The sequence below is a fragment of the Thamnophis sirtalis genome, unplaced genomic scaffold, assembly GCF_051295495.1.
Source record: "Thamnophis sirtalis isolate CommonGarterSnake01/CBP01778 unplaced genomic scaffold, rThaSir2_p1.2 scaffold_2, whole genome shotgun sequence".
Taxonomy (NCBI): domain Eukaryota; kingdom Metazoa; phylum Chordata; class Lepidosauria; order Squamata; family Natricidae; genus Thamnophis; species Thamnophis sirtalis.
The window spans coordinates 123053303-123074176 of NW_028261382.1; the positions used below are offsets into that span (position 1 = coordinate 123053303).

A 20874-nucleotide genomic window follows, 5' to 3' on the forward strand; every position below is an offset into this window, starting at 1 on the left:
GGCTCTCCAGTTGGTAGTCTCCAAGGTAATAAAAAACGTCTCTGAAGACAGGCATTCACGGGGATACTTCATCACTCACCAATGTCCAAGACCCTCTGTTTAGCTGTGTGCTGTCGTGAATGCCAATATTTCCAGTGCTTCAACTGCTCATCCCGGTTTTTATCTTCACTGAATACAACCATGATCACACTCTAGAGAAAGACCACAAAACAATCCTCAATTGGTTATGGTCACTAACCAAAATGTTAAGCAATATAAATGTGCGTGCATGCGCACACACATTTCCCATGGTGTAGCAGAATACAGCATTAATGCATAAAAAATTCACAAAACATATAAAATGTCTATCAAAATATAAAACATCAGAGCAGTGAATTATTTTAAACACCCACAGCATGAGTGATGAGTAAAATTACGTGTAAAACTGAGTTATGTGTGAGAGCAGTTACTGGGTAGCTAAGCCTATGGCTGGGTATCTAGATCTTTTAGCCAGTGGACATCAGTGCCCTTGAGATGATGCATTTCATGCAGAGATCCAGGGAACCTTCTGAAGAGGCATTCCATCATAATATGATGTAAAGTTTGATGAGTTCCCACAATCACAGTCAGGATTATCAACCAGGCACCATTTGTATTTCCAATATTGGCATCTACCATGGTTGATTTGAATCCAGTTGAGTACTGACTGGCTGATGCTCTCTATTTAAAACTCCATCATCCAGTTGTGCCTCCAATGCAGTGGTGGGTTGCAGGAGGTACGCCTCGGTACGGGCGTACTGGTGCCTGCCCGGAGCACCAGGTACCGTTCCGGTACGGTGCTCTGGAGGGCCAACCTGCCCGCCCGCACTCCTTACCTGTCTTTAAACTCTTCAGCACTTCCGTGCATGGCACGTACAGTGCCTGTGCGATGCTCCGTCGAGCAGCTGGAGCCACGCGGAGGCTCAAGGAGGCATCGCTGGAGGGTAAGATGCATGTGCGCGCTGCACATGTGTGCGCACACGCTGCGTGCATTCATTTGCGCAACGCCGGGGCCCGTTGCAAGGTACCGGTTGCAACAGGATCCAGAACCCACCACTGCTCCAATGCTTTTTGTAAATGTACCTTGTTTATCATAGGGCAACCAAATTTATCAATGGAGACTGAGTGGAGCAAGTGGCCAGTTTTAAATTTCTGGGTGTATCTTAAAAGAGGACCTGACCTGGATGTTCACATTGCAGCACTGGTCAAAAGGGCCCAGTGGAGAATATACTACCTGAAACTTCTCAGGAAACAACAACTGAATGAATACCTGCTGTTGACCTTCTACTGCTGTACCATAAATAGTATTCTAAGTTACTGCATCTGTCAATGCTTTGCCAATTGCACAGTGGGAGATAGGACAGCACTCCAGAGAGTCAACATCATTGCCCAGAGGATCATTGGTGGGATAGAAGCTGTTTTTCAGCCTATTTGTCTTTGTTTTTATTATCCTGTATTCTCTGCCAGATGGCAATAGTTCCAAAAAAGGGTGCCCAGAATGAGGTGGATCTTTAAGACTCCAGAGAGTCAACATCATTGCCCAGAGGATCATTGGTTGCCCTCTCCCCTCTTTGGAAGAGCTTTATAGCTCCCCCTGCCTTAACAAAGTTCAAAACATTCTTAAAGATCCATCTCATCCTGGGCACCCTTTGTTTGAACTATTGCCATCTGGCAGATGGTACAGGATATTAAAAACAAAGACAAATAGGCTGAAAAACAGCTTCCATCCCAGGGCAATAACTATATTGAATTGTAGGGTATAGTGCAATATTAATGCAATATTGGGTTTTCAATTTCAATTATATAGAATGTAAAGGATGTATGTTTGTGTTTTTATTTTTATAATTGTAATGTACACTGAAGACGGCATTTAATTTCGTTGTACCATGTGCAATGACAATAAAGTAAACTAACTAAACTAACTAAGGTCCCATGTCAAGAGAAACCGAGGAAGAAACTCATAAAGCCTAACAATTAAGCAATCCTCAACTTACAGAAATGGATTGAAAAGTCAATTAAGTCTGTTGAGTCCTATGACCTCCTTATTGCAGATATCCACATTAAAGCATCCCCCAGGCTCTGCTTTTTAAGGTCTGTTTGTACATGTCCAGTGAAGCAGAGCCCACCACCTTCCTTGGGGAATAGATTCTTTTACCATCTGAACTGATTACACTGGACAAAGAATTCCTTGCTGAATTACCAGCTATCCACAGTGGTAGATTTCCCATAGTGTCCTAGAGTCGTGTCATATCAAGCACATAGTAACACTGAACTGATGGTTAAATCGAATTGCCTAGTATTTCTCAGAATAGCTAAAAAGAAAAAAAAAACACCTGAAAAAAAATCCCAGCCCTGCCAACAGACCAAAAATGCCAGCTTCACATGGCACTCAACCAATTCAAATTAGAAAGAAGCCTGGCTATTCCCAGATAACAAACCACAATAATTCCTTCTTGTGAAACTTAGTAAATGAATACCAGAATTATGATTGTGGTCTGTGGTTTGCCATCACCCACATTTCATATTTAGAGCTCCAAGCATCTTGGAGAAGTAAAGGACCATCGTCTTCCACTGAAACTGCCTGAATTTTAGCATTATCACTACAGATCTTTCTTCAAGTCTCCATACCTTCTGGAATTACTGAACTAACTGATGACAGGGAGATGTACAGGGGTGGTTTTTGAAAATTTTTACTACTGGGTCAGTGAGTGTGGCTAGATGATGGGCATGTGACTGAGTGGGCATGGTCAACTTGACATCACTCATGCACACTCAGTCACATGACCCACCACCACCAACCCACGCCCACCGAAGCAGTGGTGAAAAGTATTGAGGGGGGGGGGCGCACCAGGCAAGGGCTCTTCGCTGTCTTTTAGGGGAGGATCCCCATAGCGCCTTTATTTTGTTCCGTGGGCTCCCTCACAGGCAGCTTCTCTTTCTGGCCCACAAGCAGAGAACAAGGTTGCTACCTGCCTCCCCCCCATGCGGTTTTTTCTGGTACCTCCTACTCATAAAAACTTACTTGGTATCAAAAACGACGTTTTCTCAATACCCAATGAAAGATACATTTGTATTTGCTTGTGTTCCTAGTGTAACCTTTTAACTAATGCTTTCAGGTAGTCTGAAAGCAATGCTGGCACAAGTAACTTATATCCATACACAAAAATGGCTATAAACTGGGAAAGGATCTTAAAACAGCCCTACTGAATTTGAAGAGATGCTGTTGTCTTAATACTTTAAGACATGTGGATTTCAACTTCCAGAATTTCTCAGCCAGCCATGCTTGATAGGGAATTCTGGGTCCACTTTCTTTAGTTGCCAATTTTGGGTATCCCTGCTTTAAGCTATGGGTTTGAAGGAACAATTTCCACTAGTTCTAGTAGCTTTTGAGCAATCCTTATCATCACTTTTTATTTTTTTATATAGAAATCTTAAATTGCAAAACAAGACCTTAACATTTCAAAGAAACAGGCAATGCCTACAACGATTTAGCATTCCAGGACAGGTATAGTGGTCCATGATATTTTGTATTGAGAACTCAGTTTCAGGTTTCTGATTCACAATCTTTTTGGAAAAGAATGAGCTTAAACTTCTATTAAGAGATTGGTTGTTAGAACTGAATTCACATTTCAGCAGAATGAAAACAAGGACACATATTAAAAGTCTTTAGCCAACCAACATTATCAATTACTATACATGCAAGACTAGCCATACCCGGACTTTGCTGATTGGATATCTGAAGCATTTGTTGTCCCCAGCTTCACTCAGTGTTACGGCATAAAACTGCCCTTTGTTTAAGTAAGTCATTGGTCCTTCTCCTTGTTTTTGGCGGAGGGATTTGGTAGCTTCCAAAGTATATCGAAATGTGTTACTATAAAGAAAATAAGAATAAACGTAGAAAATACATTGTTGAAGAAAAGTTGAATAAAGGCCTTAGAATTATTATTATAAATTCATGCCTTAGATCAGTGGTTCTCAACCTGTGGGTCAGGACCTCTTTGGGGGTTGAATGACCCTTTCACAGGGGTCTCCTAAGACCATCGGAAAACACATATTTTTGAAAAAAATACGGAAAACATAAAATAATTTGATGGTTGGGGGCCACCACAACATGAGGAACTATATTAAAGGGTCGTGGCATTAGGAAAGTTGAGACCCACTGCCTTAGATTGATGCATCAATTCATATAATAGCAATAGCACTTATACTTATATACCACTTCAAAGTGCTTTACAGCCCTTTCTAAGCGGTTACAGAGTCAGCATATTGCTCCCAACAATCTGGGTCCTCATTTTACCGACCTTGGAAGGATGGAAGGTGAGCCGATGAGAAACAAACTGCCGAACTGGAGGCAGCTGGCAGACAGCAGAAGTAGCCAGAATGCAGTTAGTACGCTTAGCAACAGAAATGTTAGTCTCAATTATGGTAATAAATCGAGGACTACCTGTATGGGGATGTTGTTCTTAATTGTTAAATTTAAGAGTAGCTACCCAGCACTAAGCAAACTGTTGAACCTATATCCAGACTCAGCACTATAGTCTCCTCACCTTATCAACTGGCAAACATTTCATATGAAATACATGCTTGCAATCCAGGGATCCTTCCTAACTGAATGTTAGGTTTTATACTTAGTCTCAAATTCAAGATAGATTAAACCAAAAATGGATTTACTTTTCAGCAGGGATTGTCATATATTCTGCCATTCCACTCAACTTTCTTCTATGTTTAAAATAATGTAGCTCTCATAGTGACTGCAGGGAGAGTGGATTACATCCCATTGTAATTCAAAGTATTTGGCTTTGAATGAATTCATTAGTTTTACAAAAGATTTACTCTGGGTGAAGACTAGATCTTGAGAGTGTCTGTTTTGCAATGTTTCTCCTCCAATGAGGAGGATTGCTTTCATTTTATCCTATGCATCTGTCTGCCTCTCTCACTTTCTCAAGCTCATACTCTATTAGTAGGAAGAAAAAACTAAATTCTTCCTTAGAGGCCCCTTGCTGTTCAATTCTTTTGCTGTCTGGTGAATCTTAGGCTTTAGTGAAAAACAAAGTGAACCCAAGCCTAAGTCTTTCCTCCTCTTTATTACATCACTGGTGTGATAAATGCCACACCCCACTGTCTGCACTATGTGTTGTTATTATGATTATGCAACCAGCAGAATTCTAGCTTCCTGTTTTTAAAGATTTTTTAAAAAAATTCCTGTGTTTCATGGAAACATGTTTTCAAATCACTATATCATTGACAGTGATCACAATAGTGTTTTTGAACAGACAGAAGTTTAAAAGAACAGTAGGTAAACATGATGTGAACAAAAATGTGATTGTAAAACTGTCAATAGTTGAAAAAGTGCTATTCCAGGGCTAAAACTAACAGGGTTCATTCTTATTTAATCACCAGTTCCTAGATAAAAATACACCTTTGGCTTGCTAAGAAATTGTTTGATTAAATGCTTTACTTTACTTTTGAAACCTAATTATATGAAATAGCCTATGTTATATTGATAATATTCCTCTCTTTCACTTATTTAAGAAAGCTTCTGCTTCTGAAAAAAATGAAAAGAAAAAGGGTATCATTTGCATTTTTTAAAAAGAAAATAATACTTTTGTAATGCATTCCTCCACACTTCTGTATTTATAAAGGAAAAGGTGAAAAGTGGAAGAAAAATGGGAAATGTGCTTTGATCCAAATAATCTCAATATAATGCATATTTGAGAAAAAGAATCCTACCTTCACATATATGCAGTGCAGACAATCTCTGCACTGAGATCATGGATGAGGTTTTTTTTTAACATAGTTAATAATGACTTCTAACAGGGATGTCAAACTTGCTTGTCATGGCATTGTCACATGATGTATCACAACTTTTTCCCACTTCGCTAAACCAGGCATGGGCGTGGCCAACATTTGATGCATCTGGTCCGTCGGCTGCAAGTTTTACAGCCCTGACTTAGAACCATGAGTGCAAATTATTTCAGGTGTCCAAATGTAAAATAAAAAAGTGCTTGAGGATATTTCCCAAAATGCGAAATGTGCTTTGATCCAAATAATCTCAACATAATGCACATTTGAGAAAAGGAATCCTATCTTCACATATATGCAGATGACCTTGGTTGATCTTGAAGCTCTGATAGTTAATCCAATGAAAATGTCAACACAATGCGGCACAGCTGTGAAGGTGAATTCTATTCATACTATGAGTCATTAGGAAAGGGATCAAAAACAAAACCTGTATCTTAATGTCTTTCTAAATATACTTTATGGATAAATTTAAGATATTGGACAAACCTCAATTGCTGCGTCTCAAAAAATTAATATAATACTGGAAAAGGCTGTACATAAAATGAAGGTTAGAGTTGCAGGGTTTTTTTTTCATTTTGAAAAAAAAATTACGATCAAGATGGTAGAGATTTTGAAACTTATGCATGTTGTGAAGAATGTGAATAGTGAATGCCTTTCCTTCTCTCATAATAATATAGATTGGATTTAACCTAGATTTATCCAATGAAGATGAATGATAGAAGATTCTGGAGAGCTTAAAGCAGTCTTTCTTAATCTTTTTACTCTGTTGGAAACTTGAAATGACTTTCATGTCTCAGAGAATCCCTGAACAAAAATATGAAAATTCACAGTACAATTCACTTCTGGTCCACACAATCCATGTTTTCAACAAAGGGGCCTTGACTCCAGCTGTGTGCAGGAATCCAAATTAGGGCACTTACAAGTGAATGCTTTTTAGTCTACATCAGTGAAAATGTAAGTTTTCTAAATCACAGGGAATCATCGTTCCTTTTTACTCTGTTCGGGTATTTTATTCAATTCTGATCATCACATTTGAAGAAAGATTCAGATCATCTTGAACAGGTTTGGAGAAGGGCAACACGAAATAATTAAAGGACTAAAAACTAAGTGATGGGGAAAGAAACCAAAGATGGTATGAATGGTTAGCTGGAGGAAATAATATTTTACAAATGTCTGAAGAGGTGCCAGCCAAAAAAAAGGCCAAGAGTAATAACTTATCATTTTAGAGCACAGGTGTTAAACTCACAGTGTCAGGTTACCATCATGTGACATTTCACAATGTTTTTTTCCCTTCGCAGAGCTGGGCTGAGCATGGCCTGCATATGACATATCCGGACAGTTTGACACCCCTGTTCTAGAGGGCAGATTACTGAATTCAATTTTCAGAAAGGCAGATCTTGCCTGAATTGCTTGGGAAAATGTAAGTTGGAATCAATTGCTAAGGGAAATATTAAGCACCCCTTCATTGGACAAGCGGCATTCAAATGAAGTTACTGCCAAGGATGATTCACCACTCCAGGCTGTGCTGGAGATGCCAAGGAAATCTGGAACTGGTGGCTGTGCAGGTTGTTAGGATTTGATAGAACAAAAATCTATCATGTTGCTATTTGTCAATAAATATTTGGATAATACAGAGGTATCTGCCCTGGTGATTATTCTTTACAGTTATTCTTTTGTGCTTCCTTTTCAAGAAGTGTCGGCGTTCTTCCTGGATTCTTGGTTTTCTGATTAAGTAGCCAGTGAAAGCTGTGGCTAAGGAGCCTTCATCCAGTTTTGAATGTTGTACCAATTATGACCGTACTTGGATCAGATGTTTCCAATATAGTTAACCTTCATCCTGATCACTGGACTGCACTTTGTGTGAATCTGCCTTTGCAGGTAGCATCTAGACCCGTGATGGCGAACTTATGGCATGTGTGCCACAGGTGGCACGTGGAGCCATATTTGCTTGCATGCCAGCAGTCAGCTCCGAAGCACATGTGCATGTCAGCCAGCTGATTTTCAGCCTTCCGGAGGGCCGGAATAAGCCGTTTTCGCCCTCCCCAGGCTTCAAGAAAGCCTCGGAGGCTGGGGAGGGCAAAAAATAGGCCCAATGGGCGAACCAGAAGTTCATTCCCAAACTTTCCAGTTGGCTTGTTGCGGCTGTTTTTTGCCCACCCGAGGCTTCAGGGAAGCCTCCGGAGCCTGGAAAGGGGTCATGCGCACATGCGCAGGGGGGAAGTGTCACAGATGCATGTGGGCGGGGAGGATTGAATTGGTGTGGGCATGCGCACATGTGCACACAATTTTGGCACGCCATAAGAAAAAGGTTCGCCATCACTGATCTAGATGGTTGGTAGGGGCAGTGATTGCAGGATCTCACCAATTTTAAAGCACTACCTGCCAATAGCTATTTGGACTCAATTCAAATACCTGGCTATCAGAACCCTATTCCACCTCTGTCCTTCTAGCCCAAAGATCTAGTGAAGCCTTGTTCAGGCTGAATGGCACAGAAAGCATGGCTAGATGCCAGGCATTTTCATTTTAGCCTTAGTAACTACAAAATTTCCTGTGAAGCACTTTCTGCTGTGTACGAATCCAGCAACTATGTAGATAGAACTAATCCTTGCCATTTTCTTTTCAGGTGGAGCAACAATGTTGGGTGCAAGATACACCTATATTGCATTCACATATTGCAGTAAGATGAAGAAATCACACTCCCAACCATAGATATCTCCCTCTGGTCATTCAAAATGATGTAGAGAAGAAATTTTCCAATTCTTCCTGTCGCTTTGCTACGTGGCACAAATTACATGGATAAAACGTACTTCTACTGGATCTCATTACAAGATATATTTTTTCTTCTGAATTTCATTTAGAGAGGAGAAGAAAAGAAGAGACTGACTATGCTGAATGCAAGTTTAAAAAGTCTTCTTCATGATAAATGCCCAAGCAAAATCAGTGCCCTCCATGCAAATGTATAGCCTGAAGCCAATCAGAAGTTTTTATAAATCTAGTGTACCTTCAGTATTTTCTCATTGTCAATACTTACTTGGCTGTTTGTTCATAAATATATTCCTCGGGACCTACAGAACTACTCCGAAATTTCTGAAAGATGAAGAAATAATATATATCAAGAGTAGTTGAGCAGATCATCACGACTAACTTAAGCTCTACTGATTTCCACTTGACTGGATCCAATCCAAGAGATCTAAAGACAAAATATTTTCTAAAACACTCCTATGAGGTACAAAATATCGAGATAACTTTAAAAGAGGCAAGAAGTGTAGTTTTAGAAACACCTGTATTCAAAATTGAATACTCGAAAATACTTTGAATAATTTTTTTTTAAAACCTCACAAATGGACTATTGCAATTCACTCTACATGGGTCTGCCCTTGAAGAGCCTTCAGAAGTGAGGTCTGGTATGGAATATGGTAGCACATGCAATTATGTGCACTCCTTGATCGGCGCATGTTATGATCGGCGCATGTTATACCTTTTCTCCTTGAGCTCCATTGGGATTCAATTTATATTCAGCTGGCTGCAATATGCACTTCATTGCATGAGACCAAATTGTTTGAGGGACCATCTCCATCTGACTATGTCTACCCATTCCATTAGGCCTGGCAAAAAAAGGCATGCTCCAGATTCCATCTGCTAAGAAATGTCATCTGGCAGAACCAGGAAGAGAACATTTTTTAATAGAAACACGCACCTCTCAAAATATGATTTCTCCAGGAGAAAAAGAATGTGCTTAAGCTCATCACATGCTTGTGTTCCATCACTAAATTTTTCCAGGTGTTGGATAAATAATTTCTATCAGATCTTTTATATCTGGCTCCCAATGTATTCTCCTTTTAGAAGCTTTTTTGCAAGAGTTCATACAGCCTATTTCAATCTTAGCATTTGGTGCCATAATTACTGTGCAAGTCCCATAATAATGGAACATTTCATTGTTTATACTTCGAATAAATGTCCCAAAAGAAAAAAAAATGTCAAAAGGGAACTATTCTAACAATGTTATATCTCTGTTATTTCACCCAAGAATCTCCCAAAACATATTCAGACCTCTGTACAAAAGAGATTCTTACTACACTAAATCTCACTTTTTAAAAAAGTATACAATCTATATTTCATTAAATCTTCCAGGACAACTTACAAATACAAAGCAGCGTACAAAATTCAAAACAGTCTAAATTTTTTTTAAAAGTTAAAATAATATGTTCAAATTCTAAGAGAATCAAAATTCAAATACATTAAGGTAATAGATAAGAAAATGTAATAGAACAAAATTATCTCTCTGTGTGTCATTTGAAAGAAAATTAGCTGTCAGCTTTGAAGCCAACCTGGGGTTATTACTTGGAATGTTGACATTAGCATCAGTTGCAGAGATAATCCTACAAACCTATAACAGCATTGAAACTAGCTAGTTATCTACTGCCTTTGAAAAAACTTGGAATACCTCCTCCAAAGATGGAATTTATCCCACTTGGCAACTCAGGAATAACCATTAGCCAAAGCCATTGTTTTGAAGTTTATTTCTCACTCATATCTAAATCACTGACTTATTGGGGTGATAAAGTGAATGAACTGCCCTGACTTCCATTGATAAAAATAAAATAAAAATGTGTGAACAACGAATGAACCTCACACCTTCTGCTCCCACATTCCCCAAAATAATAGACATACCTCTGTTCCCTCATCTTTAAAGGTATCACTGTAAGTACTATCTGGAGTGCTGCGTTGATCGTCTTTCATATAGGTTGAATGGGCTGTGATGCTGGGCACTTCATAATGCGGATGTTCAAATATGACCCCCCGATGTTCTTCATTTTCTCCCCTGGCATAATGCACTGAAGGAGTCATGTAAACTGGGGTATATTCCTCTGCTTTCACCACCATCACTCCAGTCACAGAAATGGATGATGGGCTTCCTGATACATTTGAACTGAACTGCTCCCTTTTGGAAGTGTCCAACTGCTCTTGATTGACGGAGAGATTTACTGGCACCGTTTTCAAAACCTGCACTCTGTTTTCACCATTGCTGCTCAAGTTACTTTGCGTTTCGCTAGTGGGAAGGCAGTTTCTGAGGGGAAAAGATACAGCGAGTAAAAGCAAATCTTGAGAGGCGGCAAATAGATTAAATAGAAGCAAATAAACAATCAAATCATTTATTTAATTAAATGTTATTAGCATGTCTGTTGACATCTGTGTTGAACTAGAATAGGGAACCCTGCATGTGAATTTGCCTTGAGTCATGAAATTCACTAGTAACCTTGGGCTAAGTGGAAGGAGAGAATTATGAATGTCAAATTTGACTTCCTTCAAAGAAAGGTGAATTATAAACAATACTCCAGGCTGCTGTCCTGATGATTATAATGCTTTGGATTAATATTGCAAACAATCCTGGAACATATTTAAGAAGGGCAGTATAGAAATAACAATAAGTCATCTGAGGTATCATGAATGTAACAGTTCCACTCTTTGGGTAGTTTGTCCATTGTCTATCATTCCACTATGAAATTATGCTGTTTCTTTAGCTGTGGAAGAATCAGCCAGGAGTGTTCCTTCTGGAACATGGCCCTCATATGAAAGAAGAGCACGTCTCAGAACAAGATACAGTGGAACCTCGGGTCACAAATGCTTCTGACCATGACCAAATCAGGTGCAGACCAAAAAATTCGCTAAATGTTTCACTCTGTTCACGAACACATCCTCAGGTAGCAATCAATCACATCCGCAGTGATTTTTCCTGCCGCAATTTCCCCTTCTGTGCCTTTTTTTGTGTGTGCGCGCATGCACAGTCTTGCTTCTGGTCATTGGGTGCCAACCGAAATCCTGGAATGGGTTACGGTTGTGATTGGAAGTTCCACTGTACCATGGGTAAGGTGATTGAATGTGCCACCATTATGGAGGGGGAAGTGGCAAATGCAGTGAAAACTTTTTACTAATATAAAAAAAAAATTAACATTTAAGAAAATGTTTAACAGAATAACAGAGTTGGAAGGGACCTTGGAGGTCTTCTTGTCCAACAGCTTGTTCAAGCAGAAAACCTTATACCATTTTAGACAAATGGTTATTCAATCTCTTTTTTAAAACCTGAAGCATTTACAATATTTAATCTATTGTCTTCTAAAATTCCCAACACTTCCAGTCTGGTTTTTTTTTAAAAAAAAAAACTTGGCTAATTTTATCTTTAACTTTAGATAAAATCTTCCATCACACATACTGTATACACAGAAAGAGAGAGAGACAGATTTAGAGATATCATACCTTTTCTCCTGGTCTTCTTGATTATCACTCACTTTGTTAACAGGCAATAATCTTCTATCTCTTGGAACCTGAAACATCAGGGCATAAAACTTTTGAATCCTTTATTTAAAGGCTATTAAGGGCTGCTTAATGATAGTGGTGCAACTTAGTTAGAATTGATGACCAGATCTAAAACTTCAGATCAGTTTTATTTGGTCTTTGGTAGCCTGTGGATCACATGAAAGCAGACTACAGTTTCAAGGGCAGATTATAACTAGTTCTAAAATATATCCCTTGGTTAATTACTCTATTTCCAGGATTGTATCTCATATAATGACTCCAAATGGCTCACAACAATTCATAAAAAACGTAGTTTAAAAAATGCCCTTGCCCTTTAGGTGTCAGACCAATTATCCTCACATCAACCTCTTGGATTGAGTCTGGAAATGCAACTGGAGCCAGATTTATTTACATGCAACAGATTTACCTGCTGTAAAAACCCATTTTCAGCATTTTATTCCCTACCTTATAATAGTCATATAATAATCCCAGAGCAGCAGCACTGTCCTCATCTCCGTTGATGCTCATCATAGCTTTAGTAGCTGCTGTTAAGGGGTTTTCCAGATAAGACTTCCAAGCTTCATCTTCACTTGTGTAAGCTCTTCTGGTATTAAAGGGGGCATCGCTTGGCACTATAGTCACAAGCCGGTTTTTACTGCGGTTTAAAAATACAAAAAAGCATGCTATCACATCCGAAACTTTCTCATTTTAATCCTAAACAGGATGGCAGGGGAAAAACTAATCTAATAATTTTAAAAACATAGGATGCAACAATGTTTTTAAAAAATGATTGGTATGCTCTGTTATCCCACTGAAAACCAGACACAAACAATGAACAAAACTGATCTTCTCTGTATTCCATAACTGGAAACAAAGATGAAGATATTAAACCAATATTAAAGTCTTTCCAATGTGTACATTTCATTATAGTTTTGTATAAAAATTCCTCTTCATAACTTGCCGTGTTTCCCCCAAAATAAGACAGGGTCTTATTTTCTTTTGACTCCCGAAATAAGCACCTGGCCTTATTTTCAGGGATGTCTTATTATTTTTGAGGTGCAGGAGGCAGCGAGTGTGGTCACCTCATGGCTGCTGCTGGGGAGGGCTTATTTTCAGGGGAGGGCTTATTTTAGTGCATGCGACCCAAAGCCCGATTGGGCCTATTATCTGGGGAGGTCTTATTTTCAGGGAAACAGGGTAATACTGCATTTCCAATGACAACCATTTTGCATAATGACTAGGGCAGTATTGCCTATGTAGTATCCTCCAGATATGATGGTCTGCAACATTTTTCATGATGATCAGTGGCGGGATTCAAATTTTTTTACCACTGATTCTGGGGGGGGTGTTGTTGGGCGTGGCATGACTTAGTGGGCATGGATTGGTGGGCATGGCAGTGGAAGGATACTCTCCCCATTCCAGGGGAAGGTTACTGCAAAATCCCCATTTCCTCCTGATCAGCTGGGACTCGGGAGGCAGAGAATAGATGGGGGCAGGGCCAGTCAGAGGTGGTATTTACTGGTTCTCCAACTACTAAAAAATTCCACTACCGGTTCTCCAGAACTGGTCAGAACCTGCTGAATACCATCTCTGATGATGATGATGGTATCATCAAACACCACAGGTGAAGATGAGATGGACAAAAACTGGGCTACAGTATTGGACTAGAATCAGAAAGGTTGGGACTTGGTTTCCATTTTGCTAGAACTTTCACAGGGTTATCTTGAACCAGAATAGCAGACTAGGGATTATAATCTCTCTGGTCCAAAACAAAATTTTGTACCCGGCTTTTAGGCAAGTCAAATCCTCTCAGAATTATTTCATACAGTGATATCAAGATGCAAAATGAGGGCAACATGTTTATTCCTTGAAGGAAGAGTGTAATATAAGAAAACATGTGCTTTTCTTTCATGTAATTACTTTTGGCCACTTGTAATAGGGAAGAACCCGCTTAGCTTAAGAAATCATCGGAAATTATGAAAAAAATCAAAGAATCTATAGTAGTCCATAATATATTCAAAAATCATAAAGCCTGTAAAAAGAGCTGGAATCATACTTTAAATTGTTTGTGGAAGATCCCAATAAATAATAATAACTCAACTTACATAATACATGGCCAGTCTTGACCCAAATATTAAGATTTTAAAAATAGAATATTCCTTTAAACTATTTATTTTGTTTGCTATCCTCCCACTTCCCAACATGGTTCAATATTTGTTACATACAAGTAAGATACTGTGATGCAGAGGTGGTATTCAACAGGTTCGGACCAGTTTTGGAGAAAAACCGGTAGCAGAAATTTTGAGTAGTTTGGAGAACCGGTAAATACCACCTATGACTGGCCCCGCCCCCATCTATTCTCTGCCTCCCGAGTCCCAGCTGATCAGGAGGAAATGGGGATTTTGTTGTAACCTTCCCCTGGAGTGGGGAGGGAATGGAGATTTTACAGTATCCTTCCCCTGCCATGCCCACCAATCCACACCCACCAAGCCATGCCACACCCACAGAGTCAGTAATAAAAAAAATTTGAATCCCACCACTGCTGTGATGACCGAAAGAGTTGTCCAGTTGTCCCAGCCAAAAAACTGATTTTACTAATAAAAATACAGAACTCCCATAACTCTGGAAATCAAGTAAAATGTGGGTTACTAATTCTAATTATTGACTAAGTTTGGTTATACATTCAATTGCAACATCAGACCTTAAAAATTAAAAAAGTAAGTATTGAAATTGTGCAAAATCAACCATAGAGTTTTTTCAAAAGTGGCCATGGTGAGTTCTGTGTTTGACATTGACTTTGGAAAAATGTTGTCCAGTGGGTCCATTTCAAAGGCAGCATCTTCCTCCAATCTACTCGCTATCCAGTGCTATGAGCTTGTTAAAGATACATAGCGATCATACAGTAGCAATGTGCTAGAAGCCCCAATGTCAGGGTTTCAAAAAACACCCCCAACAAAATAAAACTCCAAGGCTTGGGTTTCCTCAAAGTTCCACTTTATTAGAGATGTCATGTTGGCACATCTGGGAAAACCCGAATCTGAAAGCTTCCAGGCTTTCCCACCCAGTTGAAAGTTCAAGATTCTGCCCCAACACCCACAAGTCCATCACATGGTCCAATCTTTCACTGCCACGAAGACAGGTTTCTCCCATCCACATCCGGCTTTAGTCTAGAAGATTGGAGGTTTTTTTTTTAAAGGGAAGTGGGATCTATGAGATGTCAGAAGTCGAATCCTAACAGTTGCCCAAACATGTTGAGTTATTGACACAAGACATGGAAAAATGTTGAGAAATACCAGGCTATGTCAAGAAGTCAGAACATGTAGGTAGGAATCAATTACACAATAACTTTACCATTATCAAATGCTAGAAGTTAAAATATTTTAACAAGCGGTTGACATATACTATATCAGCTCCGTCCTTTTAATTAGGTATATCTTGAGATAGTGTAAACTGTCCATACTGAATTAGCATGCAGTTTTAAAATGTTTTTAAAGTTTCTTTATTCATAAGAAATTATGACATTTCTTTATGTCAACCCACTGCTTGACAAATTATCAGAAGCTAAGGATAACTAACCTAAGCACATCCTTAGGAATATAAGAAATTGGCTCTAACACCAGAATCTAACTTTTGTTTATGAAATGTAATATTGTTATCTGTGGTAAGCAGTGTATCTCACCAGCTATTAGATTCTTTAAAAAGAAAAGATGCCAAATATTGAACATGTGTGCTCAAAATCAGAAATGTTCAATCTTTTTGAGGCCATGAATTGTCTTTAATCACTGAATAAAGTGCCATGAATTTTCTTACAAAAATGCTAGGAGTGGGATAAAAGCTAAATTAAATTTACATTAAATTAAGATGCTTAAAACAATTGTTTCCCATTAATTTAATAAGTTTCTCCAATGTCCTAATCATTATTATTTGGTGTTAAATTTTGAAGGGTCTCTAGGTATTTATCTAAATTTCAAGGACACATATTTTCCATGCAAACCTTTTTATATCTCTGACATAAAAACCCATTATGGACTTCCAGAACTTAACAAATATCAAACAAATGACATTAATATTGGTGATTCAAAAGAGTTCTGTTCCATGTTTAAATATCTTCCTACCAGGAACAAATCGGTTTAAAAAAAGGAAATTAAAGCAAATATCACTTTTTGTATTAGAACACCGGCACCGGGCCATAGCATGCCGTAAAACAGGCTATGCAAACAAGTGAAGCCCCATCTGTGTGATGCAGGCAACATGTGAAACCATACCCCATCCAGTATGGTTTCACATACTGCCTCCACGGAACCAGTGCCTGGTGCACAAAAAATTGGGGGGTGGGGGCTGCTGGCCTAGAACCACCAAAAAATACTACATTCCTTTTTTACCTCAGTTACAAAGAATATGCAGCTCAATTTGTGCGGATATAGATCTTGGGTTGTCGGGATAGGTGGCGCAGTGGTTAAATGCAGCACTGCAGGCTACTGCTAGATCAGCAGTTCAGCGGTTCAAATCTCACCGGCTCAGGGTTGACTCAGCCTTCCATCCTTCCGAGGTGGGTAAAATGAGGACCCGGATTGTTGGGGGCAATATGCTGACTCTCTGTAAACCGCTTAGAGAGGGCTGAAAGCCCTATGAAGTGGTATATAAGTCTACTGCTATTGCTATATTGTTACGGTCTTTTGTATTGCAAGAAACACACTATTGCATAGCAGCTTCCTGTAGAAAGAGCTTCTTGCATTTGCTTGGGTATTTTTCCCTATTATTACTGCATTATACCAAATATTATAAGTGCCACTCTGGATTATTTGAAAGGAAAATTCATTGCTGCTTATCTGAACACTTGGCTGAAATAATTTTACAGGTGCCATTTTCAAAGAATGAATGGCAGAAGGAATATGAGGGAGGCAGGTAAGGCCTGGGAGGAGTAGATAAAAATGTGTGGGAGAAGCTAATGATTATATTTTAAATGGAACTCTTGAACTGTAAGTTTCAATTTCTCTGCCAACTGCAGAAAAATGTTATTTATCTCCTCTATCGCCTTCCAGCAAAGTTTGCTTGCTCTATAGTGTGTTTGTGGGGGTGGGGGGAATCTTCATCTAGTTATCTTGATGTGGCTAACCTCAACCTAACCCTGACCTTCCCCTAAGGCAAGGCTTCACTGGCTTTGATGAAGCCAGCTAATTGAGAATGACCCAGAAGGTAGATGCAATCTATACATTAAGCAATCGTGAAGCAGTCAAAGTCAGATGCAGCACAAAAGACAGGAGTAATTTCCTGGGGGCAAAATTTGTGAGACCTGCAAAGGGACCAAGAGCAGAATGGATCCAAGAATGGTGCAGAAGAGGATTGGTGATCCAGGATTTTATTCCTGAAATTCTGTACACACATACACACAAACCTCTCCTTGGCTTTGATAGAGTTCATTACCTATTGTTTAAAAATGTACTGAACTTCACTGAGTGTCAGGAAATAAAGCCTTAAAGAGACTGGTGCCAATTCCAGAAATTCTCTTCTACTTCGCTGCAATCCACTCCCTTTCATAGGGAACTAGAAGTCAATCAAGCAAACCTATTTAGATTTGTAGCTGAGCATTCTGGAGTTGTCCTTCCATACATCTGGGAGGTGGCCTAAGGGCTAAGAAAGGCTACATCTGATGTTTCAAGGAAGAATGAGTCAATAGGAGGATTTTAGCTTTGAAGAAAAAGCAAATGGGGGTCATGCATGCATCTACTCAGTTTCATTCTTATAAGTAGCAAATCACCCACCGCAAAACACTGGGCTGTGTGTTTGTTTTTCACCTGACAAATAAACAAATATTGTCCTGAGAAAAAAAAATTGAGCTCATTTCAAAGAAAGGTCACCTTTCAGATTTCTCAATAGGGAAATTTCTTTTTAAGCCAAATAATATGTAGAGCTTTATTTTGGAATAATTCCATGGTTTTCCAAAGGCAGGCTTGCAATCCGGGAGTGAGTCTCAGTCTCTCTGTCTCTCTCTGTCTTGCCCTCTGTCTCTGTCTCTCTGTCTCTCTGGCTATGTCTGTCTGTGTCTGTCTGTCTGTGTCTCTCTGTCTTGCCCTCTGTCTCTGTCTCTCTTTCTGTCTCTGTCTCTCTCTGTGTCTGTGTCTCTCTCTGTCTCTGTCTCTTTCGCTATGTCTCTTTGTCTGTCTCTGTCTCTGTCTGTCTCTCTGTCTTGCCCTCTGTCTCTCTGTCTCTGTCTCTCTCTGTCTCTGTCTCTCTCTATGTGTCTGTCTCTGTCTCTCTCTCTCTCTCTGTCTTGGTCTCTATCTCTGTCTCTCTCTCACACACACACACACATACACACACACACAGAGACATACACACACACACGCACACGCACACACACACACAGCATTGATTTGTCTCCATAAAAACAAGACCTCTCTTGTCTTTGAAAGTATGTATCAACACTATGAAGTCAAGGAACTAGAAGATGATAAGCCAAAGAAATAATAGCTGCTCCAGTACCTTAAAACTGATACTCAAGAACAGCTCTGCACCACACTAACCACCCTAGGAATTATGTTCAGTTCTAGCTAAACATAATCTGAAAATAAATATAAATGTTATCTTTCCACCATCTCCCTAAGATCATCTGCTGTCTTTTAAGGCAAAGGATATTACCGAATCGTAAGTAGGATTCAGTTCCCAGTCAAATCAGCTTTTATATGTAAAGGGGGAGGTGTATCTTTAAAAAAAACAATTATTCACTTGTTCTTGCATTTGTCCGTCCTTCTTAAATTAGCTTTGCCTGGAGAAGATCCCCTCTATCTCCAGATGGATACATAGTGTACAAATGAATGGGTTACATACAATTGTAATGATATATGGAATAAAGAGCTAAGGTGGCGCAGTGGTTAGAGTGCAGTACTGCAAGCTACTTCTGCTGCCTGCCTGCTGCCTGCAATTTGGCAGTTCGAATCTCACCAGGCTCAAGGTTGACTCAGCTTCCCATCCTTCCGAGGTGGGTAAAATGAGGACCCAGATTGTTAGGGGGCAATAGGCTGATTCCATAATCTGCTTAGAGAGGGCTGTAAAGCACTGTGAAGTGGTATATGTCTATTGCTATCTTAGGAAATAGGAACAATTGCAGCCAGGGCAATGATTAGATAATGGGAAACTTACCCAGCAGAAAGATTTACTGCTAACCTACAAACTTACAAGAAAGTAGAGCTAGTTCTTCTGGGTGTGCTTCCTGTTTGGACTATCGCACAAGGTTGGCATCAGTTTAGGGTATGACAATCCCTCCCTCAATAACAGTGGTTGTAAGAGAATCACTGTGGCATGATGGTTAGGTTTATGAGCTGAGCTGAGAAGAAAGTTTGCTAGATGATCTCGGGCCAGTCATTCTCAACCTATCCAATCTCACAGACTTGTGGGAAAAAGAGGAGAAAGGGCACCATCTATTCCTCCTTAAGCTTCTGAGGGAAACATATTAAACATATGTTTAATCAATACCTTAAAACAAGGGTCTCCAACCTTGGCAGACTTCAACTCCTAGAATTCCCCAGCCAGCTTTGCTTTAAGTCCCCCAGGCTTAAAGTTGAAGTCCAATTTAAGTCCTCCAGGCTTAAAGTTACCAAGGTTGGAGGTCCCTGCCTTAAAACACCCACATTAAAAATAGTTCGTTCAATAATTTATGTTGAACACATCATCCTATTCTTATATTTCAGTGCAGAATGATTTATGTTGTAGACTGACTTCAAGGGGAACATACTGTATACATGATTAAATAAATATAAACAGTATAAAACTTTCTAAAAAGGCTTTTCTTCTTTATTGAAATATGTTTTATAGCAGGGATGAATAATTATTTGTGATACAAGGAGTACAGGCATGCTGAGTGATGGAGGAACACCACTGGAGATGATGGTGCTGAATTTTCCAAGTGCTTTTTTTAGCGTAGGTCAGGAGTGGTATTCAATCAGTTCTGACCGATTCTGGCAAACCGGTAGTGGAAATTTTGAGTAGTTCAGAGAATCGGCAAATACCACCTCTGACTGGCCCCACCCATCTATTCACTGCCACCCAAGTCCCAGCTGATTGGATTCCCAGCTGATGGGCTTGGTCTTCTTCTATTGCCCTGCACAAGAGAACAGAGCTGGAAAGCAGGTTAATGTGGTGTGGGGGGAATGGGGATTTTACAGTATCTTTCCCCTGGAAATGGGGATTTTGCAGTATCCTTCCGCTGCCACGCCCGCCAAGCCACGCCCACAGAACCAGTAGTAAATATTTTGAACCCCACCACTAGCATAGGGTAAGATATAATACAAAAGAGATGTATGAAGCCTAGCAGAGACTTAATGCACCCATCTTCACTGTTAAACCAAAATAAATAATTGTATCAGTAAAAATGTGTTTTTTGCTGTTAGTTTTCAGTAATGTAATTTGGAAGGAGGACACTTCAGGTGCTACAAAATTAGGTGTGGAAACCTCATGCAGTAATGCAGGTTGCTCAGTTCTGATTCATAGTATCATTATTTTATCTCAATCAGAATGTGTGAATCTCTGAATGATCTAGATGTGTCAGACATCTGCATTCAAAGACATTGCTTTCCTTTTAGCCTGGGTTGTGAATCATTTAGCTGATGAACGTAAGCCCTTTTTTGGTATCCTTTTTTATACACAGATAGGCAGCGACAGGGCGGGACACTAATTTAAGGAGGCAGGCATATCTCATGATGGATGAAACCAGGCACTTATATTTTTAAAATTGTCTTTAGGGCCAGCTTCTGATTTCTTTTT

At 39.5% G+C, this 20874-nt stretch overlaps 1 protein-coding gene across 2 annotated transcripts in view; it reads right to left on the minus strand.

Annotated features, from left to right (window-relative positions):
* The window catches only part of GRHL2 (grainyhead like transcription factor 2), a 99468-nt gene that overhangs the window by 62736 nt on the left and 15858 nt on the right, over nt 1–20874 (minus strand). For both annotated transcript variants that reach the window (XM_087706804.1, XM_087706803.1), the window contains exons 2-7: nt 12580–12769; nt 12076–12143; nt 10492–10888; nt 8852–8907; nt 3733–3889; nt 80–191 (exon numbers count right to left, since the gene is read on the minus strand). In XM_087706804.1, coding sequence (XP_087562930.1) covers nt 80–191; nt 3733–3889; nt 8852–8907; nt 10492–10888; nt 12076–12143; nt 12580–12769 — 980 coding nt within the window. The remainder of the gene's footprint in view (nt 1–79; nt 192–3732; nt 3890–8851; nt 8908–10491; nt 10889–12075; nt 12144–12579; nt 12770–20874) is intronic.